This window comes from Oratosquilla oratoria, chromosome 18, assembly GCF_046742065.1.
Source record: "Oratosquilla oratoria isolate Oo_2021 chromosome 18, ASM4674206v1, whole genome shotgun sequence".
NCBI lineage: Eukaryota > Metazoa > Arthropoda > Malacostraca > Stomatopoda > Squillidae > Oratosquilla > Oratosquilla oratoria.
This window is the reverse complement of record NC_134794.1, coordinates 3,113,737-3,139,869: the sequence shown is the minus strand read 5'-3', so window position 1 is coordinate 3,139,869 and position 26,133 is coordinate 3,113,737. Positions and strand designations below refer to the sequence as shown.

At 45.3% G+C, this 26,133-nt stretch overlaps 1 protein-coding gene across 5 annotated transcripts in view; it reads left to right on the top strand.

Moving 5' to 3' along the window:
• LOC143034985 (nuclear receptor subfamily 2 group C member 2-like) overlaps positions 1-26,133 on the top strand; it is a 340,734-nt gene that overhangs the window by 216,081 nt on the left and 98,520 nt on the right. For all 5 annotated transcript variants that reach the window (XM_076201359.1, XM_076201360.1, XM_076201361.1 and 2 more), the window contains one exon: positions 8,796-9,262. In XM_076201359.1, the coding sequence (XP_076057474.1) occupies positions 9,193-9,262 (70 nt within the window). In that variant the 5' untranslated portion in view covers positions 8,796-9,192. The remainder of the gene's footprint in view (positions 1-8,795; positions 9,263-26,133) is intronic.

Here is a 26,133-nt window from a genome sequence, read left to right as displayed (position 1 = left end):
CGTTCTGGAGGTTTCATTTATTTTGTCCTGCTGGTTACGGTGCACATCTGCATTGATGGATATATTTGTGGGGAGACGCTTATAAAGGTAGCGGCACACTATGCATTTCTCAATAGCATGCTATTTGCTTTTGCTACTTGGTTTGAAGAGAAACGTCTTCGGTTACGATCTTTTGTTTTTCTATATTTCAGAATTTCAAATTACTCTTGCGTCAGAAGCTGAATGAGGAACTAATAGAAGTTAAACCTATACGAGTGTTAGACACATCGTTGAGATGTTCTTACGGAAGTCTAGAATATTGTAACCAAAGTCGTTTCTGCTTAAACGGAAGACGCAAAAGCAAGTAACATGCTAGCCTCGCGTGTACCGCCACCTTAAAATACACCCTTCCAATCCCGCCACCTTCTTCTGGGTCAACTTCTACTGTGGAGGTCGTTAGGTGGATCGTCCCGCTTTCCCCATGATCGTTTGCGCTCCGGATTGTTATTGGGAAGCGGTCCACCTTGCCACCGGCGAGTTGAACCAAGGGCATGGTTCATTCAGTTCCACGCTACAAAGTCTTCTGTAAGGGGCGCCGTCCTAGCCTCCTGATAAGGGGGGTTTCAGGACGTTAAATTGAATCTGATAACTTTCAAAGAGCAGCGACTAAAGCCGTCATTCTCAACGGGAGCGAAAAACGTCACAGGATATATTATGCATTCGAGGAAACATCAGACTGAAACTGACAAATTTTAAGCCAAATATAAAAGATCTACGAGCAGCGAAGCACCAGCTGGGCCCAAGGATCTCATTAAAACACAACTTGAGTAAAACATTTCAAATTATTTGTTTATCATTGTTGCAATCATTTTTATTATTATTTTCCAATTAAGAGGGGCGATCCTTTTTTTTCAATTTGAAAAAGGGAGCGATATGGTCAAAAAGGTTGAAAAACCCTGGACTAAAGTGACCCCAGCTCGTGCTGATGAATCATGCAAAGAGAGGTTGAATATTCTAAGGCTGCCAACGTGAGAGGATGAAACAGAGATGATCTAATAGCAGTGTTTAGGTCCGTGAAAGATGTGGACATGCTCCATGAAGAAGACCTTCTTAGTGTTGGAACAAAGGAGTATCAGAGGCTGTGATAAAATTGAATAAAAAAGCTATGGAAGACGTTGAAAATACAGTTTTTGTTCAGGGTTTATCGTTAACGCAGAGACGGGATCTCACGAACATATCTCTTTCCATGTATACAGCAACTAGGTAATTCGAACCATGCGCACACACACACACACACACACACACACACACACACACACACACACACACACACACACACACACACACACACACACACACACACACACAAAACTAGAATTCACATGCTACATAAGAACATAATGAAGGAGACTGCGAGAGACCATAAGGCCTGCACTAGGCATTTCCATGTCCATGACCACCTGTCATCCCCATCCATAAAGTTGTCTAACCGTTTCTTAAAACAACCGATAGTTTCAGCGCTCACTACATGTTACACGATTGCTCCCTCCTGGGGGGCACATACATCTCAAAGATTTAGTAATATCAAGTTCCAGTGTCTTCTGTTGTTGGTCACGTCTTTTACCGATTGGGTCATTGTATTTTCTATTGCAAATATTACCCCCGGAATTTTATGTTACCACGTGATTCCCTACCCTCCAATTTGATATCCTCACAGTTAAAATCAGCTAAGATTATATTATCTCTTTGTTCAGTTTTCTTTACGTGGAAAAATTCCTCTGACAACAGTATTTGGCATTCGTCGTTATTCCACGCTCTTGTTTTGATTGGTGCTTATGCTACTATGAAGTCTCTTAATTTTATCTTACCGTTGTGTGTGTGTGTGTGTGTGTGTGTGTGTGTGTGTGTGTGTGTCTGCGTGTGTGCGCGTTCCACCAGTCACCATAGACCACATGCTGGACTTGTAATTGAGAGTAATTACTTTTCCAGATGGGAACTCAGAACTGCTGTAGTCCGATCTATAGGTAGTGATGTGACCTTACACACACACACACACACACACACACACACACACACACACACACACACACACACACACACACACACACGGAATAACTGTCTACATCTGTCTTATACTTGATCTTGAATCAGAAATAATATATAAAGGGTATTGTCGTTTTGAAAAAGATTAAAGTTGTACACACTTTAACCTCTGTCACATATACACGGCTTAATCGAGTTCGTTTGAGTATAAACGACTTAGGTTATGATTTTTCATTTTTCGAATCTCCAAATGTCAAATCACCTTTGCGTCATGAGTTGAGAAGCTGAATGACGAACTAAGAGTAGTTAAACCTAAACGGATAGTAGACACATTGTTGAACTATTCTTAGGGAAGTCGTTAGCGAAGTCGTCTTGAAGGTTTTCGAATTCATTTGACGGGAATCGTGATAGTGTGACGAGGGCTTTCGGCGGTGGGGGTCAGCTGCGAGTGTTTCAATTGTTCTGTGGTGGTTTCCAGGGACGACCGAGCCTGGGACCCCGTGGGGCAATGAGGATCGTAGAGAGGGAGGGATTGGGAAAAAAGACGTGAAACTATATGCTGTCTTCTCGCTTGGGACGTGTTTGGAAACGAATTTCCAACAAACGATTGAGATGGAACCAACGTATCACAAATTGTAGGAAGGGTTATTGTGTCATTTACAATTGATTGGACAGTGGTCGCCAATAAAATTGACACATAATAATTACTTAGGATTAGACGGAAGGCCATATGCATCAGTAGTTCCTAATGGACCAGACAATCCCTTTGGCTGTCGTTAATAAATATTAAATGAAAATATATTTACGTCGGTTTGATGGCCAATATGTTTTAGCTCGTTTATTCAAGATATGTATTCCCTGAAGACATAAGTTTCTATTTGGAACGCGATACCTTTATTTATTTATTTATTTTTATTTTTTTAACGACCAACGTCGGGCGACTTTATTCGCTTTAGAGAAGGTGGGAGGATCATAGGGGTCGAGACAGTCTCTGTCAACTAACTGTTCGTGGTTACCGTCGTTGTTTGCAGATTTTATTCTGGTTAACGTTAGAGGACATTATTGATTTAGGCCGGGGGATGTCAGAGGAGCACAGAACTTTAGGACGAGTCTCTCTCTCTCTCTCTCTCTCTCTCTCTCTCTCTCTCTCTCTCTCTCTCTCTCTCTCTCTCTCTCTCTCTCTCTCTCTCTCTCTCTCTCTCTCTCTCTCTCTCCCCCCCACCCTCTCTCTCTCTTCCTTCCTCTTACTCTCTCTTCCTTCCTCTTACTCTCTCTTCCTCAATCTGCCTTTCTCTTCCCTCCTCTCTCTCTCCTCTCTCCCTCTCTCTCTCTCCCTCCCTCTCCCCCTTCCTCCCTCCTACTCTCCCTTTCTCTTCCTCTTCCTTCCCCTTTCTCTCCATCTATCTCTCTCTCTCTCTCTCTTTCTCTTTCTCTTTCTCTCCCCCTCTCCCTCTCCATTTATCTATCTTCCTATCTCTCTCTTCCTCTCCCTCCCTCCCTCCCTCCTCTGCAGTGTTTGTTGGATGGTAGGTGTGGCGAGTGGTCACTCGTTCTGTTTGTGGCCAGCGCGGCGCGGCCTCTCCTCACGACCATTGCAGTACGTCAGCGTCGCGAAGAAAGGGAGGAATTGAGAATCACAACTGCGATTCTGACAATGTCAAGGGTTTTGCCAGGAATTCAGTGTTCCTCCCCGTTTTTTATTTAATTTTTATTTTATCTATTTATTTATGTGTTTATTTATTTATTATTTTAATTTTTTGTTTTTAAGAAAGGTTGTTCTTAATTTGAGCTGCCTTAGGGCGTTTGTCTGCGGTTTCGGCCCCCGTCACCTTGACCCTGTGTACTCGGACAGCCGGATCGGTTACCGGGAACCGCAGACCAGTGCGGTATTTCCCTCCGAAACCGGTTTTGAAGACGTGCCCGCGTACCCGCGGGCCGTATAGGTTTCTCCCTTCAGAGAGGCCTTAAATTTTGGGGAATATTCTCATCAAATTAACCCGCTGAGAAACGCCTTCCCGATAAGCATTTCATTCAGTTTATTTGTAGACACATTTGATCATTTTTAGGACAGTCGCATGTAGGATTCGAACCCACTGCTTTCGCCCACCGGTAAGATTGCCCTCACAGAGCCTTTGGCCGAAAGCAGTGGGTTCGAATCCTGCATGCGGCTCTGAGAAAAATGATCAGATTAATGTTGCTGTCACTAGCGAATTTCTCTCACAGACACGTTTGTTCATGTCCTCAGGTTAGTATTGCATCGTCTAACCCGTACAAGAGTGTCGTCACACTTGAGGCCTGTTCACACTAGCGGTTTGAACCGCCGCGGTTCAGTTATAGTGTAAATGAGTGAAGGCGTTCACACACAACCACACATTTTTTTCCTTGACCTTGCGGTACCGCCGCGGTTTCCGCGCGGTTCAAACCGCTAGTGTGAACTGGGCCTAAGGTACTCTTTCCTGGCAAATGCAGCATGGCCACTTTTTTATCAACATGACGGGGACAACACCTCCGGTGTGGATTGGACCCCCATAGAAAATGGACCCCGGGTCCATTTTCCGCAGAAATAGACACCCCTATGGGAAATGGACCCCCATTCAAAACACTAGAAACGTTGATTTTTCTTTTCTAATCATAAACAGATAACACAGACTAACCTAACCTAACCTAATCGGACCTAACCGAGTTAGATATTTTTGTGGAGGGGTCTATTTTCTGTAGGAGTGGTCCATTTTCTACAATGGAAAATGGGCCCCGGGTCCAATTTGAGTGGAAGTCCAAAATCCATTCAACACCGGATCCATTGCGGGGGGGGGGGCAGACTCGCAGGATGAACGAATGCACAGCTCTGGATTGATATTTGCAGTTCTGCAGGGTCAGTGAGTCCGTTCTACCAAGATTGTGCCATAAAGGTGGATAGAATAGTCTGGCATCAGCTAGGATAAAGTGTCATCTAGTACAAATGGGACGAATCAAGACTAGGCAGCCTCATATAGCTCCTACATTGCCTAAAGCCCCCGTCACGCTATCACGATTCCCGTCAGATGTTGTGAATTCGAAAAGCTAGAAGACGACTTCGCCTACAGTATTGTGGACTTCCCTGAGTCTACAGTTCAACAATGTGTCAACTATATCTTAGGTTTAACTCCTCTTTGTTCGTCATTCATCTTCTCAATCTATGACGCAAAGGTGATTTGACATTTGGAGATTCGAAAAACAAAAGATCCTAACCGAAGTCGTTTTTACTCAAACGAACTCACTTGAGGGGCTTAAGAGGCGTACCGGAAATAAATGTCAAACCCCGGTGGCAGTCAGAATGAAAAGAGGCGTTACTCTGCAGGGAAGGTGTTAATGAGAGAAATGGTAATATGTTCTTATTTTGACGTGGTTGCTTAGTTGTAGGGCTAAATGGTAGCACTAATAGTTCCTTCGTTGTGGTATATGTGTGTATGTGTGTGTGTGTGTGTGTGTTTGGAATCTGGTTGTTATAAAGTTGTTAAAATAGGACGCATGGAGATCTCGTTATTGGTAAAGAAATCTAAATTCATGGGGAAAGTTAGAAGGACGACTGTGGGTAGGGAAACAAGAACTTCAGAACAACAACAATCTCTAACCGTTTCCACACTCGCTAGTGTTTACTAGAAGACCTTAAAAAAGAAATAAATCGACAGTTAAACTGAATCTGGAAGTGCGCCACATAGACTACCCTAGAACACACAAACGAATGTATTAGTAACTTGAGAAGTTCATGGAGCTTTAAAAAATGTGTTACAACGCAAGCAATCGCGTGAGGTCCTTGTTGTGCGAGTGTGGGTGGGCATCATTCTGGCTGCTAAAATTTGGCTGCCTCGGATTTTCGGAATCTTCCAGACGAACAGAGGCGGCAGTAGAAAAAGGGGATATTTGTACTTGCCGCTGTTGGTTGACTCAAACTGACTTAGTACCTCTCCCAGCACGACATCGTTTCTCCCCTTCTTCTGTAGTGATAAATCAGAATTCGCAAGAGGAAGGCTTAGAGAGGGCTGTCTCTTCTCGGTATAGACACCTGGTAAATGACCTGGAAGTTATCGTATTAGACGGGCAGTTGTGGAAGAGTAGGAGACAGGTCGTGGAAGTTGGCTCTAGGACGACAGCCTTGGACATCAGTTTAACTCAAAGATGGAAGTTGAATGGTGGTGACAGTGATTAGTCTACCCACCGGGTCTCCTGGCCGGCTGGCTCGCCCCATGCAGTCGGCTCGGGACTGTGGTCAGGTCTGTGGTCGAGTAGGGCGTGGCACTGGTTGGCGCCCCGTAGGTCAAGTGACGTTGAAAAGGTTATCTGAGACGATCAGGTCGCGGAAGGGCGCGTGGACAAAGTTAACACCGTCAATACAGTGGCACTTTGGTCTCTCGTAGCGGAGGAGGGAAGTCCGGCCCGAGCGAGGTTTGGATTCGTCAGACTTGTCTTTGCCCTTAACCTGAATCCGGCGACGTCAGGGGAGGAAATGATTATGAAAGGCATTACCGTGTTAAAGGCATTAAAGGGAGTGACTGTCAGAAAATAATAATGATAATAATAATGATAATGATGGACATAATGATAATAATAACAATAATAATAATAATAATAATAATAATGGGGATAATAATAATAACGATGATGATGATGATGATGAAGATAATAATTTTGATTATAATAGTACATACATATACAAAAGGCTCTTGGAGCAAAAAAAAAAAAAAAAAAAAAAAAGTTATAAAATCCACTTCCATTCCATCCCCAACATACTCCACTCCCATTCACCCTCTTCCCTTACAATAGTGATAATGATAATGATTTTAATTTGATAATAATTATAATAGTAATTACGATAATGTATTAACAATAATAATAGTAATAATATTAACAATAATAATAGTGATAATGATATTAAACAATAATAGCAATAACAATAGTAGTAATGATAATAATAGAAATAGTAATATTGATAATAATAATATTGATCATAATAATAGTATTGATAATCATTGAAATTATGCACTTTGCCCATTCATGTCCAAAGACAAGAACAACATATTTGGCACTATGAGATCAGAAACAAGGTCGTCTGTCGGGCACAGGATGAGTTGAACCGTCACGAGGAAACAGCACAGCAGCCCCTGACATGCATTCATGACTCGCTAGTTCTGTTCATGTCGGGATCTGAAAGACGTACCTGCGAAATTGTTAGCCTAGGTGAGGGAAAATGTAAACGCGTGTGTATTTCCCTAGTTGTATTTTACGGGAAGGGGAGTTATGCACGTGGGGCCCCGTCTTCATATCTCGTTTTATATAGCCTGTTTTTACATTCACGTTGTGTGTGTGTGTGTGTGTGTGTGTGTGTTGTATATATATATATATATATATATATATATATATATATATATATATATATATATATATATATATATATATATATATATATATATATATATATATATTTGCAGAAACCACTTGGAAAATAAAAGGAATGAATACCAAACGTTTTCGTCTATTCAAGAAATTATCTTTGTACCCTGATGATGCCTTGAATAGATTAAAACCTTTGGTTTTCATTTCTTTTCTTTTCTGAATGGTTTCTGCAAGTATTTTTATCACGTGTGTTTAGTGACTTGTTTTGCATATATATATATTTATATATATATACATACACACACACACACACACATATACGTATGTGCCTACACCATATATGGTATCCCATATATTTATGAGGAATTTCCAAGTTTGCTATCAGGGATGGTATTTAGCATTGTTTACTGCGACTGTGCGCGCGAGCTGCTCTTTGTCTCATCTTTCTTGCAAGACCTTTCCGATATGAATGACCCTGCAGAGATTCCCATCTCTGTCGACGTCGTAGCTGTTGTTCCAACTCGCGTAAAGAATCGAACCTGTTCCCTGTAGGCTCGCGGCCCAGCCCCGGAACCTATAAAACTGCGGAGGAATAGTTACGTGGATTTACCTGATTGGAATAGTGAGGAGAGGAGCGTGTATGTTCACATTTTGTGGTCCGAATGTGTACCCCTTAACTGTAATGTACACGAAAGAACCAACAGTCATTGGGTCCTGTTTCCTTTTATCCAACAATTATTATTTTGAATTTACTTGTGATTTTATCTCAGACCACATGATTTCCGAAACGATTAAAGAAGATGACGTATCTCTGTGTGTGTGTGTGTGTGAGAGAGAGAGAGAGAGAGAGAGAGAGTGAGCGCGCGTTCGTGTAGTGATAAACGATTAGATAAATTGTTATAGATATGTATGCTTGATGGATATATGTACATGCAGTCTTTTAACACTATGCATGTTTAATCATATATGTATGTTTGTCATAATCTGTGTGATATATATATATATATTTATATTTATATTTATATTTATATTCGTGTATGTAATTTTGTATACTCTCTTTATGATTTAGGCTCTAAACATAGTATTTTCTATAATAATCTGTACCCGAGCATAATGTTATGACGATTGATGTTGTGCTGCCTCATTCCTCGTTTGTGGTAGGCGTGACGTGGGCAGTCTTGTAAGTATTACCATGTCCACCATTTTTTTCCTTAAATCCCACCGAAGAGGACGTAAAATCCCACCCTAGGGAGAAAGAGGGAGTTTCAAAGGTTGAATCACGAGGATTGTACTCTGAATTGACCAAAATGTGAATTCTTTTCGTGTTATGAATGTTTGTGTAGTTTACTTGTTGACTTCGTAAGACTTGAGGATAAAGGAGGATCTTTGTTTTCTTCCCACAGGTGTGATGTAGTGTCAATCGGTCCTCGGGCTTCTCTTCCCGATTTCCCTTACTCTTCGTCCTTCAAGGTTGACCTCGTTCACCTTCATTGTTCACCCTCCATCCACCCCAAGGACCAATCATCTTGTCACCACCACACGGCTACTGTGCGCTGAAACTACTACTGTGCATCAAACTCCATCTCCTCCCCGTCAGCCTTCATTCGTAAACCTCGCAGAGGAGAGAACTTCAAACCCAACTCCCCCAAAATCACGGCTTCCCAAAACTCGCGGTCGCCTCTCTTCTGGCGTTCGTACGTCCTCCTCCTCCTCTTCCTCCTCCTCCTCCTTCGTGATCCTTGCAGCGGTTCCTCCTGAAAGCTGGCGGTGGCAACAGTGAAGTCCTTTTTAGCTCGCCAGATGACTATGGAAAGTCCCCAGCACATTAAAGAGAGTCCACCGCCTTCTCCGAGCGACGACAGCAAAGGAAGTAAGTATTCGTTTCGTATTATCCCTCTTTTTTTCGTCTTTTCTTCTTAAACCTATTCGCAGAGACCGGTAAAATAATGAGACGGGTTAGGCTGCCAAGCGCAAGAGATAAAGCATACCATCACACGCTCGTGCCAAATAAAAACGAAAATTGTGTTTTGAGAACCTTCCTGCCGTCCTTGTGGGACTGGTTCTCTCGGCACAGGCATAGACGAAGGTACCAAGCATTCGAGTGTGGCTCAATAAATACATCCACGTCAAGGGGACCTCACGTGGAAGGATATATTGTATTTTACATTAACTGTGGTCTAGCGTTAGCAAGGACGCGTGCAAGATCAAGAATTATTTCGCAGCGTAAGGTTGATAGCCTTGCTAAGAATGCAAAAACCTTGCAACTCTCCCCCTCCCTCCCTCCCTCCCTCCACCCCACACACACCTCCCATCCAAACCACTTTCTTTCCGGGTTTTCCGTTCGCACAACCTCCAAGAAAGATGTATCGCATTTATGAGTTGCTGTTGTTGCTGTTTATGGCACACCTTGTGTCCGTCCATGATTTGGTTGGACGTATTTGGGCAATGGCTTAAGTAAAAGATTTCTTTCTTGCTGTTTTGCAAACGAACGAAAATGTAAGATATATTTCACTGGAACAAAACTGGAAAACGCCATTCGAATTTGGGGTGTTAGCGCATGGCTACTGAAGGAAAGGAATGAGGTGATTATTATGGAAAGACAAGTTTAAACAGACGTTAGATTGGTGAATTGAACGGGGGAGAAAGAAGTCAGAATGTACGACTTGTCAGTTTTGGTTCTGGTGTATCCAGACAGTGAAAACGATACCAGAAACTGGGAAAACAGTTTTGTACCTGATGCAACCGTGAGTGAGTCTGGAAATTATTCGGTGGTTGCAATGTCTCTTTGAATGTAAACTTTGGGGAATCAACCACCGTAAGGGTGAATCACGACTTTGTCTGTGGCCCGGTGGTGAACTTACTATGCGCTTAGGCAACGTCCAGGATCTGCGTTCAGAAATCTTAAGTTACCAATCGCACGGAGGCTTATTAAAAAAGAAAAAAAGAAAATGAAAAAGTACTGTAGGCGGACGCTTTACCTTGCACGCACACACACACCTCGTGGTGCTGTGGTTAGAGTTCTCGCCTGCCAGTACGGCGGTCCGGGTTCGACTCCCGCCCAGGGCTGAAATAATTTCAATATCGCTGCGCTGCGGGGTGTTACTCCAGCTCTCGTAGGCGGGGAGTTGGGTGTGTGTGTGCGTGTAAGATCCCAGTATTACCCATAGATCGGTCATATAGGAGGTCTGAACTCTCTTCCGGGAGGGAAATAGCTGTCGATCACGAATCCAACACGTGATCCAAGACCACGGTGAATCACACACACGCACACCGGCTCGATGATGTGGTACCGCTCCCGAGTCCCGCCCAAGGCTGAAATAATTTCAGCTGCACTTTGAGCCGGCATTCAAACTCTGGTGGGCAAGATGTTTAGGGTGTGCTTGTGTAAGGTCACAGCGTTACGCATGGATTGGACCGTATATGAGCTCTGAACTCATCCAGGAAGGGAATCGCTGTCGATCACGAATTCAACACGTGATCCAAGACTGTGGTGAATTGCGGCGCGCGCGCACACACACACACACACACAATTCTGTCTGCCCAGGATGTTAGGTGGTCCACAGAAAGGTCGTGTGATACTATCGTGAACTTAAGTTCAACTTAGAGAAATGTTATATGCCGTTTCCGATTCTTCTTTTTCTTCTTCTTCCTCTTCTTCTGCTTCCTTTTTCTTCCTCTTCTTCTTCTTTTCCATTTTCTTGTTCTTTTTCTTGATCTTCTTCCTCCTCCTTCTTTTTCTTCTTTTCCTTTTTCTTATTCTTTTTCTTGTTCTTTTTCTTTTTTCTCTTCTTCTTCTTCTTGAACAGAAAGTGGCGTTTAATACGACAGCGCCTCCCACGTCAAGAAAAGTAATGACTTGGAAATTCCTTACGACTTCTGCACTCATCGAGCAAACTCGAGTTCAGCTCAGAGTCGGTTAACGACGTCGAGCAAATGTCCGAAGACTGCAAAGCCAGGGCAAGTGACAAAACAGCGAAGATCGGGGGATTGTTAGGACGCGTAGGCGACGTCGAAGAAATGCCCGGAATCGAATGTATGAATCCTCTTGCGCGTCCGGATTTAGTGGACCGCAGTGGTGACCGTGGTTTAGCAGGAATCCGGTTGTTCCGGGTGGAAGACAGGCGGAGTGTGGCCTGAGGGACTACGGAGGAGGGAGCGAGCTGTCGAGTGAGTATAGGAAGACAAGTGACCTTGCTCCACATTGAGGAGGCACGTGCTCAGAGTCCTTCCTAGTTGAGGGGCCCGGTGCCCTGACTCCTCCTTCCAGACAAGGAGGAACCTGAAGAAGTCATGCATGGGAGTACGGGATCACGGGGTGCCCACAGGTGGAGGCAGTGGATGGTGCAAGGTGGTGCAACTTGGTGGGTAATTGTCGAGTAAACTTACCACAACCGGCGTTGACAGCGACATTAATAATAATAAGTTTATTTGGCAATGGATCAGTATACATGAAGTGCAGATACATAAAAGAACAGTTCGAAATAACAATTACGAGTGCCGAGGACAACACAGAAAAGACTGTAAGCTTATTTCCATTACTGGTGGCGACGAAGCCAGGAAAGGAAGGTTGGCCAGTCTGTGGACCCGATGAAGTTTTCCAAAGAACGAAGGGAAGCACCAAGGGAGTAGAAAATAAGAGCGAGACGTGGAGGGAACGGCTGCTGCTGCTGCTGCTGCTGCTGCCACCTAGGCTGAGGGCAACAAGGCACCAAACGCCATTTTGAAGGTTAGCAGGAAGATCCTAGTCGCTCGCTATTGGCCACCAAACAACCTCTGACTGGTCACTAAGTTTTACCCGCAGGTTTTATGGGTTACGTAGGATTCAGTGCAGTGTTTCAAGTAGTGCAAATACGTTGCGATTCATCGCGTGTCATCTTGATAATTAGTGATGGCGGTGGATTTGGCCTATATATTCTGCATGGCCAAGCGCCAGTTTTGAAAGTGGTTCGTCACGTTACATGTATGCTAAGAAAAAAATGCTACTTATTCTAATATTCATGTGCAGTGCTTGATGCATAATTTTAAACCATTTAGAACGTAGCTAAACAGACTTGGATCGTTGACCATCGACGTGTACAGTTTTGCAGGATAACTGTTCGGTGCTCTGAACATACTTGAACAGTCGTTTGGTTTTCTCGGCCTTAACGTTAGCAGCATCGTTATCGACCAGTGATGATTGATGGATGGATATGATGAAGCCAAATAGACACGTGGAACTCGTATTACTTGTTGTGAAAAGCCATATCGAAGAGAACAGAGTGTAGGAGCAATTGTTGATCAAATATTGGTGATAAGGTAGGTTTGACCTTTCATTGTAAATGCGACCTTAACTTGCCGCAATGCATTTGCGGCTCTGCATACGCTATCACAAAGATGCCCGAACTTGTATATTCTTTTTTTATTTACGAAAACGGTGTCTTTGCAGCGAATTGTTGTACATTCACGACACGCACCTTAACTCCGTCCCTGTATGTACCTCCCGCGCATGCATGTTCCTGCCTGCTGTGAACTTTGACCGTAAAGCCAGCCCCACCTACCCTAAAACAACGGTCGGTACAAGAAAGAGGCCGAAGCATTTAACCTTTGGAGGAGAGTGAGGCAGGGAGCTCTTGCGGTCTGATCTTTACCACCACTAAAACACGTCCCTGGGTGCCGGTTGTTGGGGTCTTGTCTTGTGTGGCGTACTTCCTCATCCCTCCCCTCCGCCCCTCCCCTCTTTGTCTTTGTCGGCGGGGGCCACCAGTGGTCAGTTTAACTGCTCATATGTTTCACATCACTGCATAGATTTTGTTGTAGGTTACTGAACTATAAATTGTACTGTCAACCCGCGGTGGCCTTGTCTAGTGATTGATTAAATACTGAGGGGGAAATTAAGCGGACCAGCACGACTGGGAGGAAGGACCTCAAGACTTCAACAAATGGCTTCAGCGCTTTAAGAAATAGGGAAAATAATTAAACTAAATTTAACGGGACAGAGAGTGCCCCGTCAGCGTTAATCCATTAAGGCCATGTTGCTTGATTAAAGCTTAGTCTTGTAATGGGTTCATTGGTGTGGTGATATGGGCATCTAGGGCTAAGCTGGTGTTCTCTGAAAATCGGGAAGTGGCAAACGCCAATACAATTGATTCATTAAATCTTTTAAGTGCTGCCAAACTCCGCAGTAAGTCGTTAAGGCTCGTATTACGCAAAAACTCAAGAAATATGACGTCGACGATAAACGCAACCGGATGGACCTTGGTGTTTGTGTACCGGCCGAATAGTTTACTGCATGATTGTGGTGGTGTGGCGGGGTTACAAGAACCCATGGTGGAATGGAATCGATATTGGATTGATAGTGTAACGAATACAACTGACCTCCTGAATAGATCTGCTCGCCCAGCTGGTCCAAAAAAAGATGGTCAGTGCAGCCGGCACATGACACCACCTGGACACGGGACGGCCGGTCAGCCAATCAGCGGGACCGGGCGGACAGAGGGCGGGTCCACTTTAGCGCAAGGTCCAATGAAAGGCATTTACTTCCACGTCACGTCAGCAGACCTTCTCTCTCTCTCTTTATACCCTCGGTACAAGCGGTGCCAATTGTGCTGCACATGTGGGCAGTGAGGGATCCTTGCAGCTCCTCCGACAAAAAGGTGGTCGGTCGGTCGGTCGATCCAGAGCGTCAAGGTTACTTTTATCTACCCTGGACTAAGTCGACCACTTGCTCCGTGCATGTGATGCTTCGGTTCGACCCTTCTGCTGTCCGGCGGACAGTTGGTAGCATGGCACCCTGTCCCCCTCCCCCCCTGCAGACACACACACACACACACACACACACACACACACACACACACACACACACACACACACACACACACACACACACACAATAGAGCAAAGTAGACACGAGCTCCCCTTCACGCACGATACAACTAGGTAAATACACACTAGAACAAACTAGACACTGCGAGATACAAAGACGGGACCCTACGAGCATAGCCCCCCTTCCCGCAAGATACAACTAGGTAAACACACACACACACACACACACACACACACACACACACACACACACACACACACACACACACTCATACACATACACACACACTAGAGCAAACTAGACACTGCGAGATAAAAAAAGACGGGACACCACGAGCGTAGCTCCCCTTCCCGCAAGATACAACTAGGTAAATGCACACACTCACGCACGCACGCACACACACACACGCACACGCCAAACCAGAACAACAGCCAGTGACGGCGTCAATTAAATGAACCCCAGATACAGTTTCGCCCCCTGCCCTACGACTTCAGATGAAGTTGTTCCTCTTCTCGTAGATTGACATAAGAACATGTTCGGTAGTACACGTCATATGAGCTCTCGCCACCTCACCGTTTGCCCCCAGTCACACTATCACGATTCTCGTCAAATGTTTGTGAATTTGAAAAGCTGTAGGCCGACTTCGCCTAAAGTATTCCAGACTTCACTAAGTCTGCAATGTGTCTAGTATTCGTACTCTGGGTTTAACTTCTGTTAGTTCGTCCTTCAGATTCTCAATATATGACGCAAAGGTAACATGACATTTAGAGATTCGAAAAATAAAATGTTTTCAACGAAGTCGTTTGTGCTCAAACGAACTCACTCGAGTCGTGATAGTGTGACCGGGGCTTTAGGCTTCACCGTCATTAGAGTGTTGCCGCGGCCGCCCGCCCGTCTCTGCCAGGGCCTCCCAGAGCACGTGGGCGTGAGGGGGGACCGTCGATGTCAGTCGTCACCAGCAAGGACATAAGAATATTTTTAGGGCAAAAGCTAACTGGGCCATTTCACCAAGAAACGCGTTGCGTTGAAATGAACGAACGAAGTAGGTTGGAAGGCAAACTGTTGGAGATATCAATATCCTACGCGTTACGAACATTTTAGTAGTATTAGCAAATCTATAATAATGTTCATGTGTCATATGTGTGCTGATTGGTATTACTCAGTCATGACCGTCTCTGGTCCCCTTAACCCCCTACGTATGTTGTCTGTGTAACATAGTGTGGTAAATCAGTCTATTGAGGACCACAATGGAAATAAGCTTACATGCTTTTTTTTGTGTTATCCTCGGCATTTGTTATTGTTATTTCAAAATGTGTTCTTTTCGTTATCTGCACTTCATGTATATTGATTCATTGCCAAATAAAATTATCATCATTATTATTATTATTATTATTATTATTATTATTATTATTATCTTTGCAAACTTGTGGAACTCTGTCATGGTATGAAACGGAAGCCTCAAGAAAGGAAGTTGGGAGGAAAGACTGAAGGGGAGTTTCGGGGAATGGACTCAGGTGAAGGGAGGGAGTGAGGGAGAAATGGGAGTGGCCAGGAAAGTTTAGTCCGTAGAACAGGTGTTGATCATTTGTGGCAGAAGGAGAGAAGGAAAAAGCGCAGGAAGGTTCCTAGGGCAGGGAATGCAGGCAAAAACAGAAGATGGTGTGTGTGTGTGTGTGTGTGTGTGTGTGTGTGTGTGTGTGTGTGTGTGTGTGTGTGTGTGCGTGCGATTATATATGTGTGTGTGGGAAGTTAGGTATATGTACGTGTGCGCGCGTGCTCTTATATGTGTGTGTGTGTGTCTGTGTATGTGTGTGTGTGTATTTGCGATTCACCACATTCTTGGATCACGTGTCGGACTCGTTATCAACAGTATTACTCTCCTGGATGAGAGCTCAGAACCCGTATGGGGCCCGATCTATGGGTAATGCTGTGACCGTACACACACACACACACACACACACACACACTCACACTCACACACACACACACACACACACACACACACACACACACACACACACTCACACTCACACTCACTCACTCACTCATTCAGCCTCTTTGCCCACCAGAGTTAGAGTGCCGGTTCGTAGTGCTGATTTTTTTTTCTCATCCCTGGGCGGGACTTGAACTCCTGATACTGAATTAGCGGTCGAGAAGGGCACCACTGCAGAGTGTGAGTGAGTGTGTGAGAGCGTGTGAGTGTGTGTGAGAGCGTGCGTGCGTTAATGGAGAAGGAGAACCGGGGAGGGGGGAGGGGGAGAGGGGGGGATGCAGCTGACCCTGGGCCGAGACGTCCGGACCAGCCTGGCCGCATGCCCTTCGCGGTGCAAGTTTTTGTCCCCCCTTGTCCTCCTGCTGTTTGATTCGGGTATTCGGCCAGTTTCTGCTGCTCCCGTTCGGAACAGGACCCCAAGTGCCTTGGAACTTGTGCTATACGTTTCTTGCTTGTCCACGGCTGACCTTTGACCTTTTTTCTTTCATTGACCAGCTGGGCACAGCTTCCGCGTGGCCAGCTCCCCCCAACGGCACAAATGTCCGAATCGTGTAACTGTATTTAACCAAGCGTAATATGCACATTTTAACGTGAAATGTTTTACGATGTTTATTTGTACAGTTATATTTTCTGTATTAGCACGCACACGTGTGTGTATGTATGTATATATATATATATGTATGTATATATATATATATATATATATATATATATATATATAATATACACAGACTAGTCTATATAGATATAACCACACACACACACACACACACACACACACACACACACACACACACACACACACACACACACACACACACACACACACATATATATATATATATATATATATATATATATATATATATATATATATATATGTATGTATGTATGTATATAGGTACCCCCACAGACACACGTCCAGGGCTGAAGTAATTTCGGTATTACTGTGCTGCGAGTCGTATTTCCAATTCTCGTAGGCGGCGGGTTTGGGGGGGGGGTTGTGCGCATGTGCTTTACCCATAGATCGGTCATATCTGAGCTCTCTTCTGGAAGGGAAATAACTGTCGATCACGAGTTCAACATGTGATCCAAGACCATGGTGAATCACACACACACACACACACACACACGGCAAACATGATGAAAGTCAGTTTATGATTAGTTTGGATTTTCCGATTTATTTATTTATTTACTTTTTTCATCATCCATTTGTATGATCAATCAACTGGTGAAGTTCATTCATATTTGCCTGCCATGCACACACACAGTCAATTAGTCGCTGAGATGTTTGGTTGGATTAGACCGGGTGTGGTTATATTATCATTCATCTTTTGCATTGCGACAAGAAACTCGATATAATGAGGTCCATTCTGGTGTTAAAAAAAGTGTTCTGACGCAAGTTCAGGTAATCCTGGATGCGTCCGGTGTGTGTAGCGGCCAGGTATTTGATCTTCATTGTCGTCACATTGCCAAGAGAAGGTATATGATAATTAGTTATGTGTCAGTTTATTATTATTTACTATTTACCTGTTTGCTTATTATTTAACTATACCTATGCATTTATTAATTTATTTTATTTGTTGTTATTTATATTTTTATAATTTTTATCTATTTGTATATCAATATTTTTTTCAAATCCGACCTAGTTATGGACCAAAAGGTCTCCTGTCGGCATGCTCCGGCTTTATAATCTTATATAACCCATTTATGGATGGGAGTACTTTTGACTGTTAGCCCAAGGGCAAACTGAGACGCAGGCGACACAGGTGACGCAGCACAGTAAAGGCAGACTTCCTGTTATGAATGGAAGCATAGATTGAACTTCCGTCTGTCTTGAAATATTTAGGTGGTAGATGTATCTGGAAGCATTTCAAGTAAGAGAAGTTCACACTGCTTCAATTCGGCAATAGGTTTGCCTTTGCTCTGTGCTGCGTCACCTGTGTCGCCTGCGTCACCTGTGTCGCCTGCGTCACCTGTGTCGCCTGCGTCGCCTGCGTCATCTGTGTCGCCTGCGTCATCTGTGTCGCCTGCGTCATCTGTGTCGCCTGCGTCATCTGTGTTGCCTGCGTCGTCTGTGTTGCCTGCGTCACCTGCGTCGTCTAAGTTACCTGCGTCGCAGATTGCGCCTAGGTGGAGGAGGGGTATGGAAGGAGATAGGTGTGGGTCCTTCCCTGGGCTGAACAAGCCTGGTGGACTCGTGAACAAAAGGGTCATTGAGTTAGGCCTACTTCTTCTTTCGCCCTGCAAGGGACGCCCGCCCCTCAGATAGATCAAATCGCCATCTAGAACAAACAAGTCATGAAATTGCAGTGAGAAGGTTGATAGGATTTGTTGCCATCTCGGCTCGTCCACCCCCGGAGGTGCCACACGCCGGGAGGCGATTATCTCGTATCTCGCTTTGCCCCTTCGAGTCTTATGGACTCGAACGTCGAGGTCAAGTAGATGTCATTGATGATTACGAAATGCTAGCGCCGCCATAGAATCTTCCAATCAACCAATTGAAAAAAAAGGTTAACCCTCGTTGACACGGGGGCTAGCTTATGAGACGCTATTGCTAGTTGCATGTTATCTTACCTAAGAGCAAGTAAGTGTTGACACTAGGATAGTTTAAGCTTTCTGTTGACGTTGGGCAAGTAGAGGGCTAGTTTACTAGTCCCTGGCACTAGTGGCTCCTAAACTAGTCCCGTGATAAAGAGTGTTAAGACCTCACTCGTTTCACGTTGCCGCACTTTGTTGAACAAAATTCGCGTAGTTGATTTAGAAATCTGCTGTTGATTCACCGAGACAGGTCGATGTGTTTTCTGCAATTAGAACGATCAGTCCAGACGGGGCAGTGAAATAAATGAGGTTCCTTGCAGCCAGGTGCGCCCGCCTTTCACCTTCATTAGTTGCATCTCCCGTTTGAAAAAGAAGAGAGTATGATGTGTCTACTCTCCGGGTGTGGAATTTCCGTATCCAAGTGTACGTTGACACTGATTCAAGGAACAATGTGACGACAGTCGACAGAGAGGTGCAGGAATGATGCAGTTGTGGTCAGAAAAGGGAAGGTGTAACGATGGGAGGCCTGTAAATATATAAAATATATATATATTTTTTGAGATGCTTTCGAGATGAGATCTAACCTTAAAGGCCCGTTTACACGGGACAAGTTGAGAGGCAAGTGATGTGTGCAAGTTATTTCAACTGTAGATTTTTTTTTTGTAGGCATTTATAATTTGTAGAATTTGCAGATCAGGCGAGAAAACGTTAGGTTTGGTTAGTTAAGGGTTAGGTCACGTTAAGTTAGGGTTAAGCTAGATTATGTTATGTTATGTTAGATTAAGTAGGTTAGATTAGGTTAGGTTCCGCATGATCCGTAAATTCCGCAAGTCCGCAAATTATAAATGCCCAGTATTCGTACATGTAGTAACTTGCACACTTGACGACCTCTAACTTGCCTCGTGTAAACGAGGCTTTACGTCATGGTACCTCCATCGTACAGATTCTGTAAAGGCAAGCGTCAGGTCGTTTTCTTACGCAGGCTGAACCACGTGAATCGTCTCGAAACTTCGCGAACTTTTTGCGACCCGGGACCCCCCCCCCCACCCCCCCTACGCGTACAAACTGAGTTATGGCGGCACGGAAATGGTTGCTGGAACAGCGGCTAGAAATAAGAGACCGAAGGACTTGCGGTAGGTAGAAGGTGTGTCCTTGTCGGTCGATGAACAAAAACGAAAGTTGTTGGTAGCGTTAGTAGTAAGGCGCTCTGATATGAGATACTCGGTGTACTTATTTTGGTGATGGTGGAGAGTCTGTTGGTGTCCGTGTTGGTGATGGAGATTCTACTGGTGCCCATGCTGGTGGTGAAGACTCTTCTGATACTGGTGATGGAGATTCTGCTGGTACCGGTGAAGGAGAGTCTGGTGATATCTATGCTGGTGGTGGAGATTCTGGTGGAGTTGGACGAAGTGGAGCGAAGGGAGACTGGTACAGGTGTGTTGCATACAGGTGCCCCTTGTTTGCACAGCTGAAGCTGCTGCTGCTGCTGCTGCTGCTGCTGCTGCTGCTGCTGGTGGTGGTGCTGGGCCACAGCCTTGATATGACCACACCTGCCCACAGACAGACAGACAGACTTCACTTCAGTGGACGGACGGACGGACGGATGGACGTCACGTCCCATCGCCGTCTTATCTGTCTTCTGTATCTTACTGTCTCCTCTCTCTCCTTTTCTTTCTCTTCCTCCTCCTCTTCTTCCTCCTCCTCCTCCTCCTTGTGTTCATTCTCCTTTTTCATCCTCTTCCTCCTCATTCTCCTCTTCGTTTTCGTTCTTCTGCTTTTCATTTCCTCCTCCTCCTCCTCTTCCTCCTCTTCCTCTCCCTCCTCCTCTTCCTCCTCCTTCCCCTCTTATTCCCCCTCCTCCTCTTCTTCCCCCTCCTCTTCATCCTCATCCCCTTCCTCTTCCTCCTCCTTCTCCTTTTCTTTCTCTCCCCTTTCCCATCCACGTGCTCTCTCTTTTTTTATTGCCTTTTTCCTTTTCCTCGTCTTCTATCTCCTTTTCATACTCTTCCTTTTGTTTCTTTTCCTCCTCCTCCACCCCCCTTCCTCGTCCTCCTTTTCCTCTTCCTCGCTTGGTCTTCCTTCTTCCCTTTGCTCACCTCTCCTCCTCCCTTTCTCCTCTACCTCCTCCCCCCTCCTCCTTCTCTCCTCCTCCTTCTCTTCTCCTCCTCCTCCCCAACCCTTCCTCCCTATCCTCCTCCTTTTCCACCCCTCCTCCTCCTCTTCTTCCCTCTCCTCTTTCTCTTCTTGATACTCTTGCTCCTGCTTCGTATCCCGATGATTATTATTCCTCATCCTCACTCTCCCTCTCTCTCGTGTTGGTCCTCTCCCAGCGACTCTCTCGCGTGATCCTTGCACGCTGTCGCCATTCCCACGTGTCTGTCGCCTATCGGGCAAAGGTGTGGAGAGCACAGGGTGCGAACCTCTCTCTCTCTCTCTCTCTCTCTCTCTCTCTCTCTCTCTCTCTCTCTCTCTCTCTCTCTCTCTCTTTCTCCCCCCCCTAAAAAAAAAAAAAAAAAGTGCCAAAGGTGGAGGATTCGTAGGTTGAGGGTGTACGTGGTAAGTTGTTCAGTATCGTCGGGGTTTTGGGAACAGTTGTTGTTGTTAATGTTGTGGTTGTTGTTGTGGTGGTAGTGGTGAGGGTGGTTGTGGTGACAGTGGGGTTTGTAGTGATGTTGGTGGCTATGGTGGTGGTTGTGATTGTGGTTGTAGTTGTGATTGTGGATGTGGTGGTGATGGTTGTGGTTGTGTGGATGATGCTTTTGGTGATTATGATTGTGGTGGTGATGGTGGTGGTTGTGGCTGTGGTGGTTGTGGTTGTGGTTGATGTCACTTCAAAAAGTGAAACGACGATGTTTTTGCCAAGTAAAGAAGTTCGACTTGAATCTGCGAAATCCTTCATCCCAGGCGTTGGTTGTGGCTTCCTCTAGACGTTTTTACTTGTACCGTCATCTGCCCTTTGCCAAAGAAGGGCTTAATACGAATCCGTAGCCTTTTACAGCTTCCAGGTCTTGTTACATCCAAGACGAAAACGGCACCACGACCTGGATGGGCTGAGCACCGGGTTATCACACTGAGCTATCGCTTCTGACCCAGCGCCAGTGGGCGTGATACAGGGATGACCCGTCATCCACGAGAAGCTAAGATGGGAGCGGGGAAAGGGGGGTGGATGGGAGGGGAATGGATGGGAGTAGGCACGTACCTTTTGGCTTGGCTACCTCCCTCATAAGGGGGAAAATATATTGGGAAATAGACACTAGGCTATCACACTGGGCATTTTTTCCTTCAACCCCCGATTCATCGGCTGTACCGCCGACCTCCAGAATTTCTTCCTCCGTCAAATCATTATGGCAAACTATTTCGTTTTCTCAACAAAAATACATAGAATGTGCTGGAGGTAAATTAATTTCCTCCAGCATATCAGATCCCTTCACGAAAGCTACGAGCTGCAAATCTGCTCCAACAGTCGGAGGTAAAAGAGCCCAGTGTGATAAGCCCGATTGATATCAGTCAGTTCGCTTTATGAGCGTTTTCGGCTCATTATAAGCGTGTAAACAAAAGTCTTGATTGAGGTAAATTCCATTAAGCTTCGGAAAGGGGTTGGTAGGCCTGGGAGGAAAGCGTTGGCAGCCCTGTGCTCTTGTATTCGTTTACACTAAAGCTGGCGGCACAATAGGCATTTCTCGCTAGCATGCTACTTGCTTTTGCTACTTCGTTTGAGTAGAAACGACTTCGATTACGCTCTTTTATTTTTCGAATTTCCAGATTTCAAGTAATTCTTGCGTCATATCGTGAGAAGCTGAATGACGAACTAAGAGAAGTTAAACTTAGAATATGAAGAATTAGACACGTTGTTGAGATGTTCTCACGGAAGTCTAGAATATTGTAACCAAAGTCGTTTCTACTCAAACGAAATAGCAAAATCAAGTAGCATGCTAGCCTAATGCGCAGCCACTTTGACCAGAATAAATTATGAAAGCGGTATGCGACCTCGCCAAATCGATGACCGTTTGTGATCGCAACGGAAATATAACGGTTTTAACGGTAATCAAACTTGACATATATCGATTGCTCTCTAAACACCTCGTTTGTTTAAATCAAGTTTCAATAATATATCATCAGAAACAATGACAACGATATTTAGTTTTCGAATGAATAGATTGGATCCGCCATGACCGCCGAGGACTCTCACCAATTTAGAGCGTCGCTGCTTGCGGCGAAGGTTGTGGTGACGACGATACGAGCATTGCCACCCGCGAGTTGGACCAAGGGCATGGTTCATCGAATTCCATGCTACGAGGTCCTCTGTGAGGGGCACCGTTCTAGCCTCCTGATAGGGGGAGTTTCACGACGTTAAACCGAATCTTTCGAGTTTAAAGACGTAATCGCTTAGTTACGGGTTCGAATCCCGCACTCCTCTCCCTCACTCACCTCAGCAGTCCCCAAAGCGCATATAGTACATAGGGCAAAGGTGACGGCTTCGGCCGCAGCTACTCAGAGCCTCCTGGCGTATCACGCGCCTCGCCTAATCTAACCTAACCTCTGACATACGTCACTATTGATCGAGAAGACTGGCGTGCTTGTGATATATCAGTACACGCTTCTATTATTTGTTTTCGGCTGTTTTCAGGTGAAAATTAATCCCTTAGGATGAAAATATATATATGTATGAAAAAGAAAATGATAATTACCGTTTGGAAATAAACGGCGAATGACGAATGAATTTAATTTAGAAATTGAGTAACACTATTCAATACCGACGATTTGTTTTTGGAAATGATTTCCTTTGGAAAGATGGATCTACCAAAAACAAGAAACAAGAAAAGGTTTAAAAAGTATTACTGTACGAAGTTTTGTAAATATCAATCGCTTTAATATGATGCCAGTATGACTGTAGTAGTAGAAGTAGTAGTAGTAGTAGTGGGTGATGTGATGAAAATTGTGCACGGAAGCTCCGCCCCCTTCCCTCCCTCCCTCCCTCCCTCCCTCCCTCCCTCCCTCCCTCCTCCCTCCCTCCCCTTCCTGTCGTCTCCTCCCGTCCCTCTCTAATCGCATGATGTGCTGCGGTGCAAGAACGCTGCACACCAAGAAAGCAAGATGACATGTAGGTAACCAAACCCCACCTCGGCTTACAGTAGGCAATTATTAAAGATGTGGAAACATGCAACAGTGGTGGAAGTTCTACGACCCCGGGGATCGAGCAAGGACTCGTCCGCGACACGACATGACGGAATGACATGGCGGAGGTGGCGACAGTTGGTGACTGCGGCGCCGCGTCGTGGAGCCTGGCGAGCTCGGTTGTGCCGTGACCCGACCTGGCTGCGTCTTGCATCGATCGCCAGGTCACTCAACTTCACCTTTGTCGCCGCCACCCACCCCCCACCCCCACCCCTCGCCTCGGCTCGCCGATCCTCGCCTTCCCTTGGCTTACCTTGCGCTTACAATGCATTATAGACAGGTTTTACTTCTCCTGCATTAACGCCCTAACCTTGTGTACATCTTTCTTGGATCCTTCTTAATGAAGCCTCTCCGGGATTTCTGTTTTCACATGTATTCGGCGAATACATCTGGGGGGTGGGGGGATCTTTCCAGCCAGGACGCACCATTTCCACTCTCTCCTTTCCCTCTTCGGAGGAGTTGCTCCTCGCTAGTGACTGGGGAGAGCGCACGACCGTTCCACACCCAACAAGCTCCTGTCGCCCTTTTGGGTTCCTTTCCTTTCCTTTGGTGTGTCCTTCCCTTCTTCCTTCCTTCCTTCCCTCTTTCCTTTCTTCCTTCCTTCTGTCCTTCCCTCCCTCCTTCCTTTCCTCATTCCCTCCCTCCTTCCTCCCTTTCCTCATTCCCTCTCTCCTTTCCTTCCTCCTTCCTTCCTTCCTGTCTTCCTTCCTTCCTTCCCTCCTTCCTTCCCTCCTTCCTTCCTTCCTTCCCTCCTTCCTTCCTTCCATCCCTCCTTCCTTCCCTCCTTCCTCCCCTTCCTTCCCTCTCTATCTCCTTGTCTTTCGTGTTCAGGGTCTTCTCTCCCACCGCCTTCTCTCTGTTTCTCCTCCAATTCTTTCTTTATTCTTATTTTGTCTTTTTATCAAATTTTATTTCTCCACAACCTTCCGTTGCTGCTTCTACTCGCCTCCCTTTCCTTCTTCCTTTACCACATTTTTTTCATAGATTTATTTATCAAGTAATTAATTAATTTATTTATTACATTCCTTACCTTTATGCCCTCCACCGCAGCTTTCGTGTCTTTACCTTTCCTTACTTCAGTCCTTTTATCTATTCCTTTTCTCCCCGTTTTCTCTTATTCACTCATCTGTTTTCACTTACCCTTCAACGTCCGTCTTCACTTTGCTCTACTTCTCTCCCACTTCCTCCCCATCCTCTCCTCCTTCCCCTTCACCTCCCTTTCCGTCTTCATGTCCTCCACCGCTTTCATCTTTTCTTCCAACATTCACCCCCTTCCACCTCCACCACCACGTCGTACTCCAATTTCACCTTCTCCTCCTTCTCCCTCTCCTTCTCCTCCTTCTCCTCCTCCTCCTCCTTCTCGTTTCTCATTACTGATATCCTCTCGGTATCCCTCTATTTTTTCCTTGCTCCTCATTCCGAGCTCACGAAAGATGTCATATGCTATGAGGCCTCGCACGAAGAAGCACAGAGTACGTTCTTGGACAAATAAAGCACCTGCATGCAAAGAAACTGCGGGAAGGCAAGGAGGCTGTCCGGACGATATTGCAGAAATCATTAAACAAACCCAGTCACTTAGGCCCATGAGAGTATGTTGACAAATAAAAAAGCGTGTAGGCACATCCGTGCTTCCGTTGTGCTGCGGAGCAAGTTAGCTCAAACCTACCAGAAGATGGTGATCGGTGTCCTGGTCTGTTCTCAAGTGCTAGGCTTGGCAGGACGAGGGCGGCGTGACCCAGTGGATCGTTGTTATAATTTATTCAGTGAGCCGCAGCCGTGCTTACGTCGGAAAACACGAACGATATATACTTCTTGCATAACGGTCTCGTGCGGGTCATGATGTTGTACCTAATTTCTTGCTCGGTGCGCTGACACTTGGCCATAACGAGAGGCTCGATGTGGTGATGCTTTCGTCACCACCACGCCTTCACCATTCCATCTATCGTCAGCCAAGGCTTCGAGACGAACTAAAAAAGAAAAAACGAAAACTGGGATCTTGGAAATTGTTCTCTTGGTTAATCCGAATTTCGTTCTGTTGTTTTGGAAGCGATGATGGCTTTGTATGTGGTCTTGTAGAGTGGCGACGGGTGAACCGTAAGCAGTTGAGGCCTCGACAATTTTTGTCTTTATACTCTTCACAAAAAGGTCTTGCTGTGGATGTGCTGTGTCTTGCGACACTACTTCTGACCCGGGGTAGTGGACAAGATACAGGGATGACCCGTCATCCAGG